Source organism: Lethenteron reissneri, unplaced genomic scaffold, assembly GCF_015708825.2.
Source record: "Lethenteron reissneri isolate LAM-NWPU_2019-01 unplaced genomic scaffold, ASM1570882v1 scaffold_1864, whole genome shotgun sequence".
Lineage (NCBI taxonomy): Eukaryota > Metazoa > Chordata > Hyperoartia > Petromyzontiformes > Petromyzontidae > Lethenteron > Lethenteron reissneri.
Genome location: NW_026891624.1, coordinates 2,092,289 through 2,115,107, shown reverse-complemented (window position 1 = coordinate 2,115,107; position 22,819 = coordinate 2,092,289). Strand labels below are relative to the sequence as shown.

At 47.9% G+C, this 22,819-nt stretch overlaps 1 protein-coding gene across 1 annotated transcript in view; it reads left to right on the top strand.

Annotated features, from left to right (window-relative positions):
* The first annotated feature begins 1,260 nt into the window (after positions 1–1,260).
* LOC133339416 (transmembrane protease serine 9-like) overlaps positions 1,261–22,819 on the top strand; it is a 50,567-nt gene continuing 29,008 nt past the window's right edge. Inside the window, exons 1-5 of the mRNA XM_061547561.1 lie at positions 1,261–1,346; positions 6,118–6,213; positions 13,915–14,050; positions 18,767–18,960; positions 20,780–20,833. Coding sequence (XP_061403545.1) covers positions 6,129–6,213; positions 13,915–14,050; positions 18,767–18,960; positions 20,780–20,833 — 469 coding nt within the window. The 5' untranslated portion in view covers positions 1,261–1,346; positions 6,118–6,128. The remainder of the gene's footprint in view (positions 1,347–6,117; positions 6,214–13,914; positions 14,051–18,766; positions 18,961–20,779; positions 20,834–22,819) is intronic.

Sequence of the window (22,819 nt, the reverse complement as noted above, 5' to 3'; positions counted from 1 at the left end):
CATCCCCCCCAATATTCAAATATGCTCAAAATGTCCCCCCCCCCCCCCCCCCACAATATATTGCTATAAAAATTGCGATGCTATGTAAATAAAAACAACAATTTGCTAAACCTTGGCCACAATATCTGGACTTGTCTTCATATAACAACGCAAAGATTTCTGTTTATATGATTGTGGTTATGGTTGTACTTTATTAATCCCTAATCTCTGCCATTACATACAATGAAACACGAAATGGTAAAAAGAAATAAAGTAAAAACAGCAATGTAATGCAATACACTATTAGACATTATTGTAAAAAACAAATAAAAAGTCTTTCCACGTTTTAGTGAATTTTTTATATTTTAGGCAGGAAATTCGTTTTAAAATTTAGATTTTTTTTTTCTTAAATCCTTTATATTAAGTTCGCTTGCGTGCTTGCTTGCTTGCTTACGACCGTGCAAATCTTTCGGTCGCTTTTTAACCCACTTCCCGTGATCCAATCGAGCTGACATTTTGCACACAGACTCGTTGTGCGAGACAATTAATGTTCGTGAAATTTTCTTCCCAAAATTTTACACTGTTTAGAGAAAACAAATTAAATATTTAATTACCAATTGCTAAATGCTGCCAGACAATCATCTGACCCATAGGTGGCAGCCATCTCAAGCCAGAGGACGAGAGGACTCTAGCCGCCACGCATATAAAGGATTTATAGTGAAAAACTTTGTTTTTACGGGTTATACTTATCCTTTATATTAAGTTCACTTGCTTGCTTGCTTGCGTGCTTGCTTGCTTATGACCGTGCAAATCTTTCGGTCGTTTTTTAACCCACTTCCCGTGATCCAATCGAGCTGACATTTTGCACACAGACTCGTTGTGCGTGACAATTAATGTTCGTGAAAAATATTTTCCAAAATTTTCCACTTTTTAGGAAAATAAAATTCATATTTAATTTAAAATACCAATGTGATCAAAATGAAACTCTTACTCAATAAAAAACAGAAATGAATAATAAAATAAAATCGATGCCACCCATATAAAGAATTTATAGTGAAAAACTTTGTTTTTACGGGTTCATTTTCTCTGGGTTGGGACCCCCCCAGACACCCTGGACGATTTGGTCCCACCCCATGATTGACTCCATGGCTACGGTATGGTCTGGTCGGGGCTTATCGAACAATCGTCGTGTGCATGAGAATGAGGAAACTACAGAAAAGTGGAATTTCTAGCCGGACAACCTGTTCCTCCCCCCCCCCCCCCCCCCAGCTCTCTCTATCACCTGAAGAGTCACCTTACACTCAAACACAGCGCAGACTCTCACCCTACAGCGGAGTGACTCAAAGCACAGACTCTCACAACTATTGGTGAGTGACCCACAACACAGACACTCACCACCCTGGTGAGTGACTCACAGTCACTCACCACCCTGGTGAGTGACACCACCCTGGTGAGTGACACACAGACACTCACCACCCTGGTGAGTGACACACAGTCACTCACCACCCTGGTGAGTGACTCACAGACACTTACCACCCTGGTGAGTGACTCACAGACTCACCAGGGTGGTGAGTGTCTGTGTGTCACTCACCACCCTGGTGAGTGACACACAGTCACTCACCACCCTGGTGAGTGACTCACAGACACTCACCACCCTGGTGAGTGACACACAGACACTCACCACCCTGGTGAGTGACACGCAGTCACTCACCACCCTGGTGAGTGACTCACAGACACTCACCACCCTGGTGAGTGACACACAGACACTCACCACCCTGGTGAGTGACACACAGTCACTCACCACCCTGGTGAGTGACTCACAGACACTCACCACCCTGGTGAGTGACACACAGACACTCACCACCCTGGTGAGTGACACACAGACACTCACCACCCTGGTGAGTGACACACAGACACTCACCACCCTGGTGAGTGACACACAGACACTCACCACCCTGGTGAGTGACACACAGTCACTCACCACCCTGGTGAGTGACTCACAGACACTCACCACCCTGGTGAGTGACACACAGACACTCACCACCCTGGTGAGTGACTCACAGACACTCACCACCCCTGATGAGTGACACACAGTCACTCACCACCCCTGGTGAGTGACACACAGTCACTCACCACCCTGGTGAGTGACACACAGACACTCACCACCCTTGTGAGTGACACACAGACACTCACCACCCTGGTGAGTGACACACAGACACTCACCACCCTGGTGAGTGACTCACGGACAGGGGAATGGCTTAAAAAGTTGTATAATGTCCGTAGATGTAGATGTCACTGGTTATTGATGTTCTTAAATGTAGATGCCACTGGATTTTCGTGATCGGCAGATGCAGCTGCCACTGGTTCTACACATCCTGCAGATGTAGATGCCACTGGTTCTTCATGTTCTGCAGATGTAAATACCACAGATACTTCATGTTCTGCAGATGTAGATGCCATTGGTTCTTCATGTTCTGCAGATGTAAATACCACAGATACTTCATGTTCTGCAGATGTAGATGCCACTGGTTCTTCACGTTATGCAGATGTAGATGCCACTGGTTCTTCATGTTCTGCAGATGTAGATGCCACTGGTTCTTCATGTTCTGCAGATACAGATGCCACTGGTTCTTCATATTCTGTTGATGGAGATGCCACTGGTTCTTCATGTTCTGCAGATGTAGATGCCACTGGTTTTTCATGTTCTCAAGATGCAGATGCCACTGGTCCTTCACGTTCAGCAGATGCAGATGCCACTGGTTCTACACATCCTGCAGATGTAGATGCCACTGGTTCTTCGTGATCGGCAGATGTAGATGCCACTGGTTCTTAATGTTCTGCAGATGTAGATGCCACTGGTTCTTCACGTTCTGTAGATGTAGATGCCACTGGTTCTTCATGTTCTGCAGATGGAGATGCCACTGGTTCTTAAAGTTCTGCAGATGTAGATGCCACTGGTTCTTCACGTTCTGCAGATGTAGATGCCACTGGCTCTTAATGTTTTCCAGATGTAGATGCCACTGGTTCTTCACGTTCTGTAGATGTAGATGCCACTGGTTCTTCATGTTTTGCAGATGTAGATGCCACTGGTTCTTAATGTTCTGCAGATGTAATTGACACTGGATCTTCGTGATCGGCAGATGTAGATGCCACTGGTTCTTCACGTTGTGTAGATGTAGATGCCACTGGTTCTTCATGTTCTGCAGATGTAGATGCCACTGGTTCTTCATGTTCTGCAGATACAGATGCCACTGGTTCTTCATATTCTGTTGATGGAGATGCCACTGGTTCTTTATGTTCTGCAGATGTAGATGCCACTGGTTTTTCATGTTCTCAAGATGCAGATGCCACTGGTTCTTCATGTTCTGCAGACGTAGATGCCACTGGTCCTTCACGTTCAGCAGATGCAGATGCCACTGGTTCTACACATCCTGCAGATGTAGATGCCACTGGTTCTTAATGTTCTGCAGATGTAGATGCCACTGGTTCTTCGTGATCGGCAGATGTAGATGCCACTGGTTCTTAATGTTCTGCAGATGTAGATGCCACTGGTTCTTCACGTTCTGCAGATGTAAATGCCACTGGTTCTTCACGTTCTGTAGATGTAGATGCCACTGGTTCTTCATGTTCTGCAGATGGAGATGCCACTGGTTCTTAAAGTTCTGCAGATGTAGATGCCACTGGTTCTTCACGTTCTGTAGATGTAGATGCCACTGGTTCTTAATGTTTTCCAGATGTAGATGCCACTGGTTCTTCGTGTTCTGCAGATGTAGATGCCACTGGTTCTTAATGTTCTGCAGATGTAGATGCCACTGGATCTTCGTGATCGGCAGATGTAGATGCCACTGGTTCTTAATGCTCTGCAGATGTAGATGCCACTGGTTCTTCACGTTCTGTAGATATAGATGCCACTGGATGTTCACGTTTTGCAGATGTAGATGCCACTGGTTCTTCATGTTCTGCAGACGTAGATGCCACTGGTTCTTGACGTTCTGCAGATGTAGATGCCACTGGTTCTTCACGTTCGGTAGATGTAGATGCCACTGTATGTTCACGTTCTGCAGATGTAGATGCCACTGGTTCTTCATGTTCTGCAAATGTAGATGCCACCACCACCACTGTTTATTGCGCGGCACTTGAACTTACGAATCTCGGTCTGAACAGGCAACTGAACATATTGACAGGTTTTTTCGTATCTATGAAATTTCGTAAGTCGAATGTTCGCAAGTAGAGGAGTCCCTGTAGTAGCAGCAGTTAGCGCTACTTTACTGTGCTTTGAAACCACGTGAAACTCGACCGAGTTCGATCCTCCGCTCACGGCGAATATTTGAACCAGTCCTGGTCCACTAAGAACTCAACTCGGCATTCGGCGCAGTGTGTGAACATCAGCACTGGGGAGACAAAGACAGCCGGGGCGTGGTTTTGGCCTACCCACCTGCCTAGTTTGTGCCATGATGGCTTAGCACGTGCTGCTCGCTACTAACAGCACTTGCCCCTTCAGTCTGTTGAAAGGCTACACTGGGGGTGGGGGACCTTTGTCTTTTGTGACAGAATCCACCTGAAATGCGTTCGATCGCCTTAGACCTGGGACGCTAAGCGGGGAGATTAAGCCTGGACAGCAGAGGTCGCAAACGGGTTTTGATTCCTTTCCCGTACCCGGCCGCACCAGGGTCGCAAACGGGTACCCGTACCGTACCCGGCTGGGTACGGGTAGCCGGGTATCGGGTAGGGTACGGGTATCGGGTACCCGTACCCTACCCGATACTCGGCCGGATATTGGGTAGGGTACGGGTATCGGGTACCTGATTGCGACCTCTGGGATGAAGCCATGTTGCAGGCGCGGGTGGGTTGATTCTAGGAACTTGAATTGTAAGAAGAGACAAGACGTTGGGAAATGAGTGACAAACGGTTACTCACCAGTGACTCACGGCCTACCCGTACCCGGCCGCACCAGAGTCGCAAACAGCTACCCGTACCCGTACCCGGCCGGGTACGGGTAGCCGGGTATCGGGTAGGGTACGGGTATCGGGTACCCGGTTGCGACCTCTGCTGGACAGTGCTGAGTAAAGTGTTGCTAATCCTGCATAATGCACGGGCATAAGTAGTACTAATCACATACCTGCATTTCCCATAAATATGCTAAATTCATCTTGATATGCAAATTCTGTTGTCAATGCGCCCAGCTTATATAGATGCTCCAACCACGTGTGCTGTTTCATTCAGACGCTGTCGCCTCGACAGACCTGGTTTTCACCTGAGGACGGCTGCTTGGGTTGTGGCCGAAACGTCGTGAGAATTATTTTATTATGTTTTATTTTTATTATTTTATTACTTCCCTTCTACGTGACTTTACCGAAAGAACCAAGAAGATGTTGTACAGTACTTCTTCATTACGACTCTCACGGTCACCAAACCTTGCTGACTCCCGTGTCCATCTACTGGACATCTATGTAAAAAAGCGTCATAGCTCATCGGATTCCTCCACCTGCAGTCCAAATACAAATTCTGATCACCAAGCAGCACTGACCATTGGGGTGAAGTATCGATAATTAACAGTCAACAGTGATTCATCTTGTTGGTTCTTTCGGTAAAGTCACGTAGAAGGGAAGTAATAAAATAATAAAAATAAACATAATAAAATAATTCTCACGACGTTTCGGCTACAACGCAAGCAGCCGTCTTCAGGTGAAGAATGAGACACTGCCAAGCTTGGAGCTTATATATAAGCTGAATCAACAATAGCCATACGCGATCAGCCCAGAGGCACGCACGCACAACGCACGCCAAGTCTGCAAAAGTTGCAGCTTGCTCGAGTTGAATTCTCGCCGTGCGTTGAGTCCAGCGGTGGGATGGTGGACTTGCTCGTTCTCTCCACACAAACAGGAACACCACGCCACGTGTTGGTTCCCGCGTGTGCGACGGAATAGTGACTGGTGACTGCGTTCCCAAGAAATTCTCAGTTTCATTCATTAGGTATAGCCCTGTGAGCCATTCGGCTCTCGAATCGGGTGCAACCGCAACAAACACAAACATGATCAGGAATCGCGACCGCGGGCGCGATGAACGGTGACCGCGTGCGCGCGTGTCGGGTCGTGTCGTGATTTCTCCCGTATTTCGCTTCTCCCCCACCTCTGGCAGGATCGAGGACGATGGGGACACGACTCTGGCGCTGCTGGGGACTGTGGGGGCTGTTGGTGGCGATGGTGGTGGCGCAGAGCCACGCGTTGCAGATTGGTAACTCAATTATGTTTCGATTTAAAGCTTTCGTGACTGCAGGGATTCATCTTCTTGGTTCTTTCGGAAAAGTCACGTAGAAGGGAAATAATACAATAATAAAAATACAACATAATAAAATAATTCAATTTCGATTTAAAGCTTTCATGACTGCAGGGATTCATCTTCTTGGTTCTTTCGGTAAAGTCACGTAAAAGGGAAGTAATAAAATAATAAAAATAAAACAATAAAATAATTCTCACGACGTTTCGGCCACAACGCAAGCAGCCGTCCTCAGGTGAAGAACAGGTCTGTCGGAAAGACAGCGTCTGAATGAACATTGATGCTGCTAATCCTGCATAATGCACGGGCATAATATGACTTTGAAACCCCCCCCCCCCACCTCCTACGAATTCCACAAATAGTGACTAATCCCATATCTGCATTTCCCATAAATATGCTAAATTCCTCTTGATATGCAAATTCCTTTGTCAAGGCGCTCTTCCCCCTCCAACCCAGCAGCTTAAATATACGCTGCCAAGCCTGGTGGTGTTTCATTCAGACGCTGTCTTTCCGACAGACCTGTTCCTCACCTGAGGACGGCTGCTTGCGTTGTGGCCGAAACGTCGTGAGAATTATTTTATTGTGTTGTATTTTTATTTTTTTCTTCTACGTGACTTTACCGAAAGAACCAAGAAGATATATGAAGGAAGTTATCGGCCAATAACACGTTTGCCTTCATACACGTGAGCGGAAACTGGACCATCCACAGAAAGCCCCCCCCCCCCCCCAGGCGCGTTTGCGAGGGGGAAACACTCTATCCCGTAGAGACGAGAACGATATCGTTGTTTGTATCTCATCATCTTGCTCTTTTTAAGGCCTGAAACAGGCAGCTCTCTTCACAATTCTGGCAAAACATATTCTATCTTAAAATAATTTAGATAGCACCTCATCTAAGGCGCTTTACACAGAATTAAAGATGGTAAATATGAATGTAATGGTGGAGATGAGGTGAACGAAATTGACGAGAGCAAGCAATGGGGGGGGGCAAATCTGTGACGCGTGAATTTGGGGAATGCGTGATAGCCGTGTAATGAGAATATGAAGAGTGAACAGTAACAGTGGTCGCGGTTATGAGGGGGAGGTTGAGCGGTCGTGGGGTGAGCTCGGGGTAACAATAAGCGAATTTTGAGTGCGGAGCGGAAACGAGTGAGCCAAGGTAACTGCTTAATGTGGAGGAGTAATCTTCTTGGTTCTTTCGGTAAAGTCACGTAGAAGGGAAATAATAAAATAATAAAAATAAAACACAATAAAATAATTCTCACGACGTTTCGGCCACAACGCAAGCAGCCGTCCTCAGGTGAAGAACAGGTCTGTCGGAAAGACAGCGTCTTAATGAACACCATCCCTTCTACGTGACTTTACCGAAAGAACCAAGAAGATGAATCCCTGCGGTCACGAAAGCTTTAAATCGTGGAGGAGTAAGTTTGTTCCAGTGAATGGGGTGGGCGAGAAGGCAATGAAGAGTGAAAGCGTGGATTGAGCACAAGGAGGAACAGACCGAGAGAGAGAGCAAAGATTGAGAACGTCGAGGGCGAGAAGGCGTCACATAGACAGATACAAGAGTGGCAAGATGCGGTGGGACAAGACCATGAAGTGATTTGGAGAAGAGCGAGGAATTTCAACGGGCAGCGGTAGTAGACAGCAAGCAAATGCCGTTGTGCGTGGAGAGTTGTGAGGTACGAGAATTGTAGGGAAGGTTGAAATATGATCCAATGAGGCTGGATGTAGCCACCATCAAAACGTCATGGTACTCATATTGTAAATCTTGCAGTGGATTTCCTCTCCAACACACAACCGGTGGGCTGAAATAGTAACTAATTAGCACGTGTTGTTTACATGACAAACCTTACTAATTGGCCGTGTCGGGTTGTGGCGGATTTAACGACACATTTATACTTGCGCGATCTAACCCCAAAAAAACATTCTATTACGAATCTTATTACATATTTATAGCGCGACTTTAGCCCAAGGCGCTTTACGTGGAAAAGTCAGAAACAAAAACGGAGTGAATTAGATGGCAGGGAGCGGTGCAAGGGACCAGGAATGAGTGACCGTAACCGAGGGCACGTGGGGTCACGGAAGGGCTTGAGACGATGGAAGGAGACAGACTGGAGGGGAGAGGGGGAGCTATGGAGAAGAGGTGAGGCTTTAAGAAAGGAACGGAAGGAGGTTAAGGAGATTGACTGCTTAATGTACAGGGGCAGTCTTGAGTCTGTGTGCAGTGTTGAGTCTATAGGCAGTGTTGAGTCTATGGTGCAGTGTTGAGTCTATGGTGCAGTACTGAGTCTATGGGCAGTATTGTGTCTACGGGCAGTGTTGAGACTATGGTGCAGTGTTGAGTCTATGGTGCAGTGTTGAGTCTATGGTGCAGTGTTGAGTCTATGGTGCAGTGTTGAGTCTATGGGCAGTGTTGAGTCTATGGTGCAGTGTTGAGTCTATGGTGCAGTGTTGAGTCTATGGGCAGTGTTGAGTCTATGGGCAGTGTTGAGTCTATGGTGCAGTGTTGAGTCTATGGTGCAGTGTTGAGTCTATGGTGCAGTGTTGAGTCTATGGGCAGTGTTGAGTCTATGGGCAGTGTTGAGTCTATGGTGCAGTGTTGAGTCTATGGGCAGTGTTGAGTCTATGGGCAGTGTTGAGTCTATGGTGCAGTGTTGAGGCTATGGTGCAGTGTTGAGTCTATGGTGCAGTGTTGAGTCTATGGTGCAGTGTTGAGTCTATGGTGCAGTGTTGAGTCTATGGTGCAGTGTTGAGTCTATGGGCAGTGTTGAGTCTATGGTGCAGTGTTGAGTCTATGGTGCAGTGTTGAGTCTATGGTGCAGTGTTGAGTCTATGGTGCAGTGTTGAGTCTATAGGCAGTGTTGAGTCTATGGTGCAGTGTTGAGTCTATGGTGCAGTGTTGAGTCTATGGTGCAGTGTTGAGTCTATGGTGCAGTGTTGAGTCTATGGGCAGTGTTGAATCTATAGGCAGTGTTGAGTCTATGGTGCAGTGTTGAGTCTATGGGCAGTGTTGAGTCTATGGGCAGTGTTGAGTCTATGGGGCAGTGTTGAGTCTATGGTGCAGTGTTGAGGCTATGGTGCAGCGTTGAGTCTATGGTGCAGTGTTGAGTCTATGGTGCAGTGTTGAGTCTATGGTGCAGTGTTGAGTCTATAGGCAGTGTTGAGTCTATGGTGCAGTGTTGAGTCTATGGTGCAGTGTTGAGTCTATGGGCAGTGTTGAGTCTATGGTGCAGTGTTGAGTCTATGGTGCAGTGTTGAGTCTATGGTGCAGTGTTGAGTCTATGGTGCAGTGTTGAGTCTATGGTGCAGTGTTGAGTCTATGGTGCAGTGTTGAGTCTATGGTGCAGTACTGAGTCTATGGGCAGTATTGTGTCTACGGGCAGTGTTGTGTCAACGGGCAGTGTTGAGACTATGGTGCAGTGTTGAGTCTATGGGTAGTGCTGAGTCTATGGTGCAGTGTTGAGTCTATGATGCAGTGTTGAGTCTATGGTGCAGTGTTGAGTCTATGGGCAGTGTTGAGTCTATGATGCAGTGTTGAGTCTATGGTGCAGTGTTGAGTCTATGATGCAGTGTTGAGTCTACGGGGAGTGTTGAGTCTATGGTGCAGTGTTGAGTCTATGGTGCAGTGTTGAGTGTGGGCAGTGTTGAGTCTATGGTGCAGTGTTGAGTCTATGGTGCAGTGTTGAGTCTATGGTGCAGTGTTGAGTCTATAGTGCAGTGTTGAGTCTATGGTGCAGTGTTGAGTCTATGTTGCAGTGTTGAGTCTATGATGCAGTGTTGAGTCTATGGGCAGTGTTGAGTCTATGGTGCAGTGTTGAGTCTATGGTGCAGTGTTGAGTCTATGGTGCAGTGTTGAGTCTATAGTGCAGTGTTGAGTCTATGGTGCAGTGTTGAGTATATGGTGCAGTGTTGAGGCTATGGTGCAGTGTTGAGTCTATGGGCAGTGTTGAGTCTATGGTGCAGTGTTGAGTCTATGGTGCAGTGTTGAGTCTATGGTGCAGTGTTGAGTCTATAGGCAGTGTTGAGTCTATGGTGCAGTGTTGAGTCTATGGGCAGTGTTGAGTCTATGATGCAGTGTTGAGTCTATGGTGCAGTGTTGAGTCTATGATGCAGTGTTGAGTCTACGGGGAGTGTTGAGTCTATGGTGCAGTGTTGAGTCTATGGTGCAGTGTTGAGTGTGGGCAGTGTTGAGTCTATGGTGCAGTGTTGAGTCTATGGTGCAGTGTTGAGTCTATGGTGCAGTGTTGAGTCTATAGTGCAGTGTTGAGTCTATGGTGCAGTGTTGAGTCTATGTTGCAGTGTTGAGTCTATAGGCAGTGTTGAGGCTATGGTGCAGTGTTGAGTCTATGGTGCAGTGTTGAGTCTACGGGCAGTGTTGAGTCTATGGTGCAGTGTTGAGTCTATGGTGCAGTGTTGAGTATATGGTGCAGTGTTGAGGCTATGGTGCAGTGTTGAGTCTATGGGCAGTGTTGAGTCTATGGTGCAGTGTTGAGTCTATGGTGCAGTGTTGAGTCTATGGTGCAGTGTTGAGTCTATAGGCAGTGTTGAGTCTATGGTGCAGTGTTGAGTCTATGGTGCAGTGTTGAGTCTATGGTGCAGTGTTGAGTCTATGGTGCAGTGTTGAGTCTATGGGCAGTGTTGAGTCTATGGTGCAGTGTTGAGTCTATGGTGCAGTGTTGAGTCTATGGTGCAGTGTTGAGTCTATGGTGCAGTGTTGAGTCTAAGGGCAGTGTTGAGTCTATGGTGCAGTGTTGAGTCTATGGTGCAGTGTTTAGTCTATGGTGCAGTGTTGTGTCTACGGGCAGTGTTGTGTCAACGGTCAGTGTTGAGGCTATGGTGCAGTGTTGAGTCTATGGTGCAGTGTTGAGTCTATGGTGCAGTGTTGAGTCTATGGTGCAGTGTTGAGTCTATGGTGGTGTTGAGTCTATGGGTAGTGTTGAGTCTACGGTGCAGTGTTGATTCTATGGTGGTGTTGAGTCTATGGGTAGTGTTGAGTCTATGGTGCAGTGTTGAGTCTATGGTGGTGTTGAGTCTATGGGTAGTGTTGAGTCTATGGTGCAGTGTTGAGTCTATGGGCAGTGTTGAGTCTACGGTGCAGTGTTGAGTCTATGGTGCAGTGTTGAGTCTATGGGCAGTGTTGAGTCTATGGTGCAGTGTTGAGTCTATGTTGCAGTGTTGAGTCTATGGTGCAGTGTTGAGTCTATGGGCAGTGTTGAGTCTATGGTGCAGTGTTGAGTCTATGTTGCAGTGTTGAGTCTATGGTGCAGTGTTGAGTCTATAGTGCAGTGTTGAGTCTATGGTGGTGTTGAGTCTATGGGTAGTGTTGAGTCTACGGTGCAGTGTTGAGTCTATGGTGCAGTGTTGAGTCTATAGTGCAGTGTTGAGTCTATGGTGGTGTTGAGTCTATGGGTAGTGTTGAGTCTATGGTGCAGTGTTGAGTCTATGGTGCAGTGTTGAGTCTATGGTGGTGTTGAGTCTATGGGTAGTGTTGAGTCTATGGGTAGTGTTGAGTCTATGATGCAGTGTTGAGTCTATGGTGCAGTGTTGAGTCTATGGGCAGTGTTGAGTCTATGGGCAGTGTTGAGTCTATGGTGCAGTGTTGAGTCTATGGTGCAGTGTTGAGTCTATGGTGCAGTGTTGAGTCTATGGTGCAGTGTTGAGTCTATGGTGCAGTGTTGAGTCTATGGGCAGTGTTGAGTCTATGGGCAGTGTTGAGTCTATGGTGCAGTGTTGAGGCTATGGTGCAGTGTTGAGTCTATGGTGCAGTGTTGAGTCTATGGTGCAGTGTTGAGTCTATGGTGCAGTGTTGAGTCTATGGTGCAGTGTTGAGTCTATGGGCAGTGTTGAGTCTATGGTGCAGTGTTGAGTCTATGGTGCAGTGTTGAGTCTATGGTGCAGTGTTGAGTCTATGGTGCAGTGTTGAGTCTATGGGCAGTGTTGAGTCTATAGGCAGTGTTGAGTCTATGGTGCAGTGTTGAGTCTATGGTGCAGTGTTGAGTCTATGGTGCAGTGTTGAGTCTATGGGCAGTGTTGAGTCTATGGTGCAGTATTGAGTCTATAGTGCAGTGTTGAGTCTATGGTGCAGTGTTGAGTCTATGGTGCAGTGTTGAGTCTATGGTGCACTGTTGAGTCTATGGTGCAGTGTTGAGTCTATGGTGGTGTTGAGTCTATGGGTAGTGTTGAGTCTATAGGTAGTGTTGAGTCTATGGTGCAGTGTTGAGTCTATAGGCAGTGTTGAGTCTATGGTGCAGTGTTGAGTCTATGATGCAGTGTTGAGTCTATGGTACAGTGTTGAGTCTATGATGCAGTGTTGAGTCTACGGGGAGTGTTGAGTCTATGGTGCAGTGTTGAGTCTATGGTGGTGTTGAGTCTATGGGTAGTGTTGAGTCTATGGGTAGTGTTGAGTCTATGATGCAGTGTTGAGTCTACGGGGAGTGTTGAGACACAGAAACAAAGACAGAGATATGCATGGAGACACGCACAGAGGCACTCACGGAGACACTAACGGAGACATGCACGGAGACACGCACAGAGACACACACTTGCCCCAACAGTCTGGTAGGCTATATGGGGAATCTGTGTCTTTGGTGAAGGCTATAGAGCATAGAACCAGAGAGTAGCCATCTAAACCCTGTTGATATCGACTCACACAGAGACCCATAGACTCACACAGAGACCCATAGACTCACACAGAGACCCAGATACTCACACAGAGACCCATAGACTAACACAGAGACCCATAGACTCACACAGAGACCCATAGACTCACACAGAGACCCATAGACTCACACAGAGACCCATAGACTCACAGAGTGCCCAAATAGACTCACACAGCAGAGACCCATAGACTCACAGAGTGCCCAAATAGACACACACAGAGACCCATAGACTCACACAGAGACCCATAGACTCACACAGCAGAGACTCATAGACTCATAGAGTGCCCAAATAGACACACACAGAGACTCATCGTTTATTGTCCTTCTCCCTGCACCTTCGATTAGCACGTTTGGCAAGGCACGGTGCGAAATAAGTTCGACACACGTCCATACATCGGTAGTGACATAAACGATGTCACTACCGTGTTGAGACAGTACCAGGTGATGACGGGTACTGTAGGTGGGGTGCCTCTCTATGGCACCAGCGTCAGCATGGCCGGGTGTCACTGAGGTCACGTCAGGCCGTGACACCGTGCGAACCCAATAGGGCATGTGACCGGACGAAGGGGGGCCAGGGAACCCCCAGATGGGGGTGCGAGGGTCACGTGGTGAGGGATCCGGGCCTTTCCGAAGGATCTAGAAGGGGGCGTAGCCGAAGGCGGAGCAGTTATAAGCCTCGTCCCGAGAGAGAGCGGGGCTGTTCAACTCCGGGAATGAAGATGCCATCTACGAACCTCGGTCTCCGATCTCCGCTCGTGGGCCAGGCAGCCTGTTAAGCTGTCCTGGTCCCATTATGTAGTTATCACCTCAAGTGCTAGTAAAGCTAGGAACGGTGGTCACCACCCTATATCGTTATCCTGTTAACATCTGAGTTATCTGTTACGTTAGTTAACAAACAGTGTTGCCCCAAAGTTTAAGCGTGCGCCTCAATTGAACCCATGACACATACACCCCGCACCCCTCTGCTGATCCCGCCGCTGCTGCTGCTGTTCTTGTCCGACAGCTACCGCTGCGTTCAACGCCACGAGCGGTTCCATCTCGTCCGCCGACTTCGTCTCCAACACCTCAGCCGTGAGCTTCACGTTCGCCATCAGCACGAGGGCGCCGTACGTGCTCAAGGTCACGTTCGAGAGCATCAAGTAAGCGAGCGAGCACACGCCCCGCACACTCGTCACAATGAGCAACTCGGCAACAACAACATCAGCAACACTGTGGACTACCCTTATACATTTGTAGTAGGTTCAATGAGACGTGGACGACGTAGTCGGAGGCACACTTATTTATTAACCGTTTCACTCAATACAGACCAAGGTATACAACACTCGTAGGGGTATCGGCCCCTTCACCCGTCTAACAGGGAGACCCTACTATCTCTATCCCGGCTAGCCTACTCCCAGGTCCTCCACTCGAGATCTAGGGAAGGCTAGCTGATCCAGCTCTGGCCAAGCTGGGATCACGGCACCCTGAGTCACCAGACCAGCTCTTACAAGTGCATCGGCTCTGGGCTCTCGGGGCCATGCCACTGGCTTGCCCTGGTCGGCCCTGAGAAGGACAGCGATCCAGGGGAGTCCCAGGGCCTATCCTGCCGGTCTTCTCTCTTCACTGGTTTAAGCTGAACACTGACCCCTGAACCCACCGGCTCACCGCCTTATATAGCAACTCCCCCACTGAGGGGTGGGGCCGTGGGGGATCACAGCGCCGTTTTAGCCCCCCAGGGCTAAACGATGCGGACGTGGATGTAAGCATCCTTCCGCGTGCGGGCATAACCACCCCTCGTGTGTTTGTTCGCCCTCCCGTAACACCTCTACACATTGGTTCTTAACCTTTACTGCAGCCTTGGACCCTGAGCCCTGGTTTATATTTGGAGTTTGCGTGTTCTCAGCATGGTCACGTAGATTTTTCTCTGGGTCCTCCGGATTTTATTTTGCTTCACTTTTAGAATCAAAGTCATGCGTTTAGAGTATTTGACTTGCTATACATGGGCATACAATGATACGCCACTTTCGTTGGTTGAGCTATCAGTTTTGATGGCCAGGTCGCTTCGGTGGGTCTTACCTGGTAAATAAAGAGATTAGTTTGAGTTTGTGGGTCTATACGAATCTGTAGAAACATGCGTTTAGAACAGTGGTTCTTCACTTTTACTGCACTCTTGCACCCATTTGGTTCTCAATCGTTAAAACAATGTGTACTGTTAATAAATGCATAGGGTTTGATGAAACAAAGTAGTTGTACTTACGTGCCTGCAGCTTTATTTGTGTTTTTGATTATTTACCTTCTAACAAAAATCGGGCCAAGTCTCACACCCCCAGGAAGTGCATGCACCCCAGGTTAAGAACCACTGCCCTAACGCGTAGTAGTAGTAGTGCTTTCAGAACCAAAATTATCCATGAGATTTTTTTTTGGTTAGATCTGGTGAATATAAATGTGTCGTTAAACCCGCCACCACCCCGACACACAGCCAATCAGTAATGGTTTGTGTCATGTAAACAAAACGTCCCAATTAGTTACTTGGTTCAGCGCTAACGGGTTATGTGTTGGAGAGTAAACCCACCCCAACATTTACAATTTAACGACACATTTATATTTATGGGATCAAATCCAAAAAATCCCTCGATTATGGATAAACAATCTTGACTTAAAGCTTTCGTGACTGCAGGAATTCATATTCTTTGCATCTTTCGGTAAAGTCACGTAGATAGGTTCAAAGAAAATAGCAAAAAATCTATGACGTTTCGATCGCAACACAAGCGGCCGTCATTAAGAAAAGGGGGTTAGCCTCTAAAGGCAAACTGTTTATAAAGGTTTAAAATGATCGTAGCCCAAGTGTAATGTAAGTGATGGTCCACAGCGGCGCTCGTGGTGGATTCCCACCAATCAAAGGGCTGCCAGGTAAAAAATGTGCATGTAAGTGTAAGATCGGAGGACGACCTCGACGGCGAGGATGCTGAAGTGGCTATGTTAATGTGAGAGTAACAGTAAAGGAATAGGCCTGGAGGACTTTCAACCGGCATGAAAGTTGGCCAGACGGCTGTTCACTACGCAGCGCAAACTGTAGCGCTGCATGGTCAGAGCTCACCTCAAAGCGTCTACCATACAAATAGGGGCAATACTGTTGCACAAAAAACACAATAGCCAACAGTTTACGGCGTCTGACACAGTACCGTTGTTCGGCTGGAGACAGCTCTCTGCTTCCATATGCAACAACACTCTCGACGCCATTGACAACTTGAGACAGATCAGCTCCAATTCCGGTGTTACTAGCGTCTGTATCAAGGACGAACGGCAAGGAAAAGTCTGGGTAGCGGATGAGAGGGGGGGGGGGTTTACCAATCAATCGCGGAGTGCAACAAATGCGGCCTTCTGCTCCTCCCCCCAATGGAATTTCTGACCTTTTGCCATCAAGGTGTGGAGAAGTTTGGCGATAGTAGCGAACCCGGCGACAAAACAGTGGTAATAGGACGCAAATCCTATTAAACTCCGCACCTCCCCCACCGACGTGGGGGTCGGCCAAATACAAACACATGCTGTTTTGTCCGGGTCCGTCGCAATACCTGATTTGATGACTATGTGGCCAAGATACCGAACAGATTTTTGGAGAAGGTGACACTTCTGTGGTTAAAATTTTAGGTTGGCCGCACGCATTTTAAGAAAGACAGCATGTAACCGTTTGAGATGTTCTTTAAACATACGGCTGAAACTATAACATCGTCGAGATATATTAGGCACGAGTCCCACTGGAGACCAGCTAGAACCAGTTCCATCAATCGCTGGAATGTAGCCGGCGCGGAATGAAGACCCATCGGAAGCCAATAAAATTTGAATACACCTTGTGGTGTACAAAAGGCTGTTTTGGGCTTAGAGGCTTCATCTAGTGGCAACTGCCAAAATCCGGATAGGAGGTCAAAAGTGGAAAAGAACCGTGCTCCTGCTAGAGCATCCAGGGAATCGTCCATCCGAGGTAGAGGGTACACTGCAGCAACAGATATCTTGTTAAGCTTATGGAAGTGAACACAGAAGGGAAAACTACCATCCTGCTTTTTAACAAGAACAATTGGGGCTTCCCACGGGCTGGTGGATGGTGAAATAATATCCGCGGCTAACATTTCACCAACCGCCAGACATACGTGTTCTTTTTCATTAGGGCTCAGCCGGTAGGGATTTTGCCGGATGGGAGCGGCGTTGCCCGTATCGATGTGGTGACTCAAAAGCGTATTGCGGCCGATGTCAAATTATCCTTTGCTAAACACATCCGAGAATTCACGCAAGAGCGCCCTCAACTCTCCCCTCTGGGCCTCGGACAACTCGCATTTTCCGAACAAAGCGCATCTATCGACCTCTCATCAGAACCCTTTTGTGGCCGCGTATTTGATGCGGCTCCCACACTGCTAACGATGCTTCCTTCACGAAGCACTGGCGATGCATGAGCTAGCACGGTGCCCTCTTGAATGACCGATGTGTCTAACCCTGCGTTAAAGACCTGAATTAAGGGTTTCTGATCATTGGATACCAACGTCTGGGCCCCTACTAACATCAACCCACGAATGGCTGTATTAGAGGGTTCCAAGAAGATTTCTCCCGTAGTCGCCTCCTGGTCTAGCGGCTTCCACAATCGCAAAGGAACCAACAACATTTGCACGCCAGGGGGAATCTTTACTGTCTTACGCGCAAAAGCTTGCACCGTAGCGTTGGCTGTGCACAATCGAGTAGGAGATGGGGAAAATGTCATTCGATGGCTGGATGGTAATTCAAGGCACCCTTGATCAATCAAAATTTTCAGGGGCATCTTCCCCAAAAAGTCAGTCCTGAGCAAGCAAGGAATAGCAAGGGACGTCAATACAAAAACCGGTCCCGTCAATTTGACATCCGCAATACACACCTCCGCTGTTATTTTCGCCATTTTTGGCAAAGCACAGAGCATCAACGGGCATAGGGTACGACATTTAGGTGGCAAAGATATTATAGATCAACTCGGAAATGATGGTCGCTGACACACCAGTGTCGACGAGCATCCTGATTTCAACCCCCTCTGTCAATCCGATAACAGTGGATAAACCCGCGGTCGCGGCAACCACTTTGTGGGCCAGCTCCGACCACTGACCGAGTCGGAGCGGCCAGTCGGCCCGATCAAAGTCCGAACCCTCCCGCACCGACACACGGGAACGAAAACCGACCGAGCGAGATGAGTGAGGTGGATACAGGGGCCGAGCGTGTGATGTGTCGCGACTCGCATTCCCGCGCGGCTCCATTGGTCTCTCCTCCGCCGCTGGCTCCTTGCGGTGGAGCTCCGCGACAATCGACGCCACGGCTTGGAGGAGCTCTATGAGGCAGGAGTGTGATGTATGGCGCTCCCTCCCTGATGGCGCCTCGCCTCCCTTCTCTGGGGTCGCCATCCGCGGGGCTGTTGAGGGATGAGTTTGTCATCTTCGTTGTCCGACGTCCTGGTACATAGTCTGCTTCTCGTAAACATAATCCACCACGGCTAGCTTACTAAAGAACGTTTGGCCACTTCCGACACCAGTTGTAGTGAGTTCAACTGAGTCGCAGACATACTCTTTGGAGGCAACACATTTATTTACACCAACACTCGGGTTAACAGAATAACAACCTGTGGTGGTGACCACCAGGCTAACTACGCTAATTACAACGTAACTCGCTAAAATAGACCGGACCACAGCTTAGGTCCAGGTCCACGTGTTGGAGACTCTAGGACGTAGAACGTAGATGAAGGTTTCTTCAGGATGAACAACAGCAGCCGGTTCCTCCTGCCTTCATAGGTGCTATTCGCAAACAGCACTTGCCCCAAAAGTCTGGGAGGATCTTTGTCTTTTTTGTGCCCGTGGCTCGCGTGAGCGCAGCCTCAGCGATGAATCCCCGTGCTACAACGAGAGCCTCGAGGTGTTGGACGGAGAGCCGAGAAGCAGCGGCAGTGGCGGCGGCGAGACCCTGGCCGTTCTGTGTGGAACGGGGCGTGGCTCGGTGCCGCCCCACAGCCTCAAGTCGACGGGACAAAGCCTCACCCTGGTGCTCAACTCCACGGGGCCTCTGGAAGGTAACGAATTCCCGAGGACAGCATTTTATGATTGAGAACCAAATGGGTGCAAGGCTGCAGTAAAAGTTAAGAACCACTGCTCTTAACTCATATAGAGTCACAGAGACCCGTACTCAAACTAAAGATGTATTTTTATTTTAGAAGGTAAGGCTCACCGAGCTATATAGCTCTTTTTCAGGAGCGACCTGGCTATCGCCAAAGATAGCTCAACGAAAGTGACTTATCATCTTCTTGGTTCTTTCGGTAAAGTCACGTAGAAGGGAAGTAATAAAATAATAAAAATAAAACATAATAAAATACAATTCTCACGACGTTTCGGCTACAACGCAAGCAGCCGTCTTCAGGTGAAGAATGAGACACTACCAAGCTAGGAGCTTATATATAAGCTGCGTTGGAGGTGGAAGAGCGCCTTAACAAAAATAATGTGCATATGAAGAGGAATTTAGCATATTCATGGGAAATGCGTAGGAGGTGGGTGCGGGGGTTTCAAAGTCATATTATTTATTATTTTATTTTATTACTTCCCTTCTACGTGACTTTACCGATGAATCCCTGCAGTCACGAAAGCTTTAAATCGAAATTTGACTTATCATCATCACATGGAAATGTATAGCAGCGGCCAAATACTCTTAAACACGTGATGGTGATTCTAAATGTGAAGTAAAAAAACTGGAGGTACCGGAGGAAAATCCACGCGACCAAAGGGAGAACACGCAAACCCCGAAATAAACCGGTGTCAGGGTCGGAATCGAACCCACGATCTTTTGTACATCAGGAGCGATAATTGACATCTAACCACCACGGTCCATCCTGGGCGGTAGAGCCGAGGCAATTTGCACACTCGCTGTTCGATTAATAATAAAAATTCAGGTTTCAAATTCAAGTCAAGAGTTGATTACGTGAAAATAAATATTGTTGTGGCTACATTTGAAGTGCCGAAAATTGGCTGCATGGATCGCGCATTCTCTGCTCGTGTTGCCTCAACAATCTTGCTCGTGTCTCCTCGTGTCTCCTCCTGGTGTCTCCTCCTGGTGTCTCCTCTTAGTGTCTCCTCCTGGTGTCTCCTCCTCGTGTCTCCTCTTAGTGTCTCCTCCTGGTGTCTCCTCCTGGTGTCTCCTCTTAGTGTCTCCTCCTGGTGTCTCCTCCTCGTGTCTCCTCTTCGTGTCTCCTCCTCGTGTCTCCTCCTGGTGTCTCCCCCTGGTGTCTCCTCCTTGTGTCTCCTCCTCGTGTCTCCTCCTCGTGTCTCCTCCTGGTGTCTCCTCCTCGTGTCTCCTCCTGGTGTCTTCTCCACGTGTCTCCTGGTGTCTCCTCTTCGTGTCTCCTCCTCCCGTCTCCTCCTGGTGTCTCCTCCTCGTGTCTCCTCCTGGTGTCTCCCCCTCGTGTCTCCTCCTGGTGTCTCCCCCTCGTGTCTCCTCCTCGTGTCTCCTCCTCGTGTCTGCTCCTCGTGTCTCCTCCTGGTGTCTCTTCCTCGTGTCTCCTCCTGGTGTCTCCTCCTCGTGTCTCCCCCTCGTGTCTCCCCCTCGTGTCTCCTCCTCGTGTCTCCCCCTCGTGTCTCCCCCTCGTGTCTCCTCCTCGTGTCTCCTCCTCGTGTCTCCCCCTCGTGTCTCCCCCTCGTGTCTCCTCCTGGTGTCTCCTCCTCGTGTCTCCCCCTCGTGTCTCCTCCTCGTGTCTCCTCCTCGTGTCTCCCCCTCGTGTCTCCTCGTGGTGTCTCCTCCTGGTGTCTCCTCCTGGTGTCTCCTCCCATGTCTCCTCCTCGTGTCTCCTCCTCGTGTCTCCTCACCGCCCGGGAAGCTTACACCAGCCTGTCTCCCTCCTGCAGGCCGAGGCTTCAAGCTGAAGTACTTCTATGACGCTGCGACGCGGTCTACAAAATGTGAGTGTCAGGGGAGCTTACTCTTTGGTTCTTTCGGTAAAGTCACGTAGGTATAAAATGAAATGCAATCAATTAAATCACGAAGTTTCGATTGCAACACAAGCAATCATCATCGGGTGGGAAAACCACAGCAAGAAAATGTTTTGCTGAAGTGGGAGAGAGTTGCCGTGGTAAGAGGTTATACAGTGAGGGAAAAAAAGTATTTGATCCCCTGCTGATTTTGTACGTTTGCCCAATGACAAAAAAATGATCAGTCTATAATTTTGATGGTAGGTTTATTTGAACAGTGAGAGACAGAATAACAACAACAAAATCCAGAAAAAACGCATGTCAAAAATGTTTTTAATTGCCAACAAGGGTTTTGCCACCAAGTTTTGCAGAGGGGTCAAATACTTATTTCCCTCATTAAAATGCAAATCAATTTATAACATTTTTGACATGCGTTTTCTTGGATTTGTGTTGTTGTTATTCTGTCTCTCACTGTTCAAATAAACCTACCATTAAAATTATAGACTGATCATTTTTTTGTCAGTGGGCAGACGTACAAAATCAGCAGGGGATCAAATACTTTTTTCCCTAACTGTATAGGCAAGAAAGGGGGAGGAGAAATGGGGGAGAGGGAAGGGTGAGGGTGTAGGGTAGGGGGGTGGAAGCGCTGCGTGGTGTAGTAGTACCCGGCATATATAATAGACGACAACAAATACAAAGCAGTTAGGGTTTTACCTGGTTAATAACATCCTTCCAATAATTGCTCAATTTGTATCCATCTTCTCGGTTGAAGTTGTGTCTATGTGTATATATCTGGATGGCTTCATGAACAAACCTTTGATAGTAGCCCGAAGGTTTACAGAGTACCTTGGTCACCTTGTCAGTGCGCGCGTGTCAGTGCGTATACATGTGTGTCAGTGTGGGTAGCGGTGTCACAGTGATAATTGGTTTTATACCCTTCTATCTGGCAACAAAACTGACACCTTTTTACAAAGAGTCATGTTTGCATAGACCGCAATGCCTGCAGTCATAATACAAACAAAAGAACACAACTCTGATAATGTATGCACTGTCCTTGAAGTTGATTGGTCCACACCCGAGACAGCTTTCTTTAGAGCCTAGTCTCACATGGGTTGGACCAGATGACGCCTTTTGGCGTCATCTGGTCCAACCCAAAAAAAGCTGTCTCGGGTGTGGACCAATCAACTTCAAGGACAGTGCATACATTATCAGAGTTATGTTCTTTTGTTTGTGTTATGACTGCAGGCATTGCAGTCTATGCAAACATGACTCCTTGTAAAAAGGTGTCAGTTTTGTTGCCAGATAGAAGGGTAAAAAACCAATTATCATATTTTTACTGGCAAATGAGGTTCCCATGGTGTCACAGTGGTTAGCGCAGCTGAGCTATGAACCCGGCGACCCGAGTTCAATTCCCGCTCACGGCCACGAACGCCAGTGATAGCGATTATCTGAATAGGTCTTGGGCCACCCCTAGATCAACTTGGCCTCAAAAGAGTACCCGATGTAGGGTGTAAACATCACCACTGGGGAGACAAAGGCGGCCGGGCGTGGTGCTGGCCACCCACCCCCTCGTGTGTCGTGCCGGCCTTCATAGGTGCTCGCTAACAGCACTTGCCCCAACAGTCTGTTAAGGCCATAATACAAGTTGTTTTGGGTTAGATTGTGTAAATACAGTATATAAATGTGTCGTTAAACCCGCCATGGCAATTCCTTACGAGTGTAGTGCTATTATTTCACGCGGAAAACTTCTTATTAAATTCTTTATATTAAGTTTACTTGCGTGCTTGCTTGCGCGCTTACGACCGTGCAAATCTTTCGGTCGTTTTTTAACCCACTTCCCGTGATCCAATCGAGCTGACATTTTGCACACAGACTCGTTGTGCGTGACAATTAATGTTCGTGAAAATTTTTTCCAAAATTTTACACGGTGTAGGCAAACCAAATTAAATATTTAATTACCAATTGCTTAATACTGGC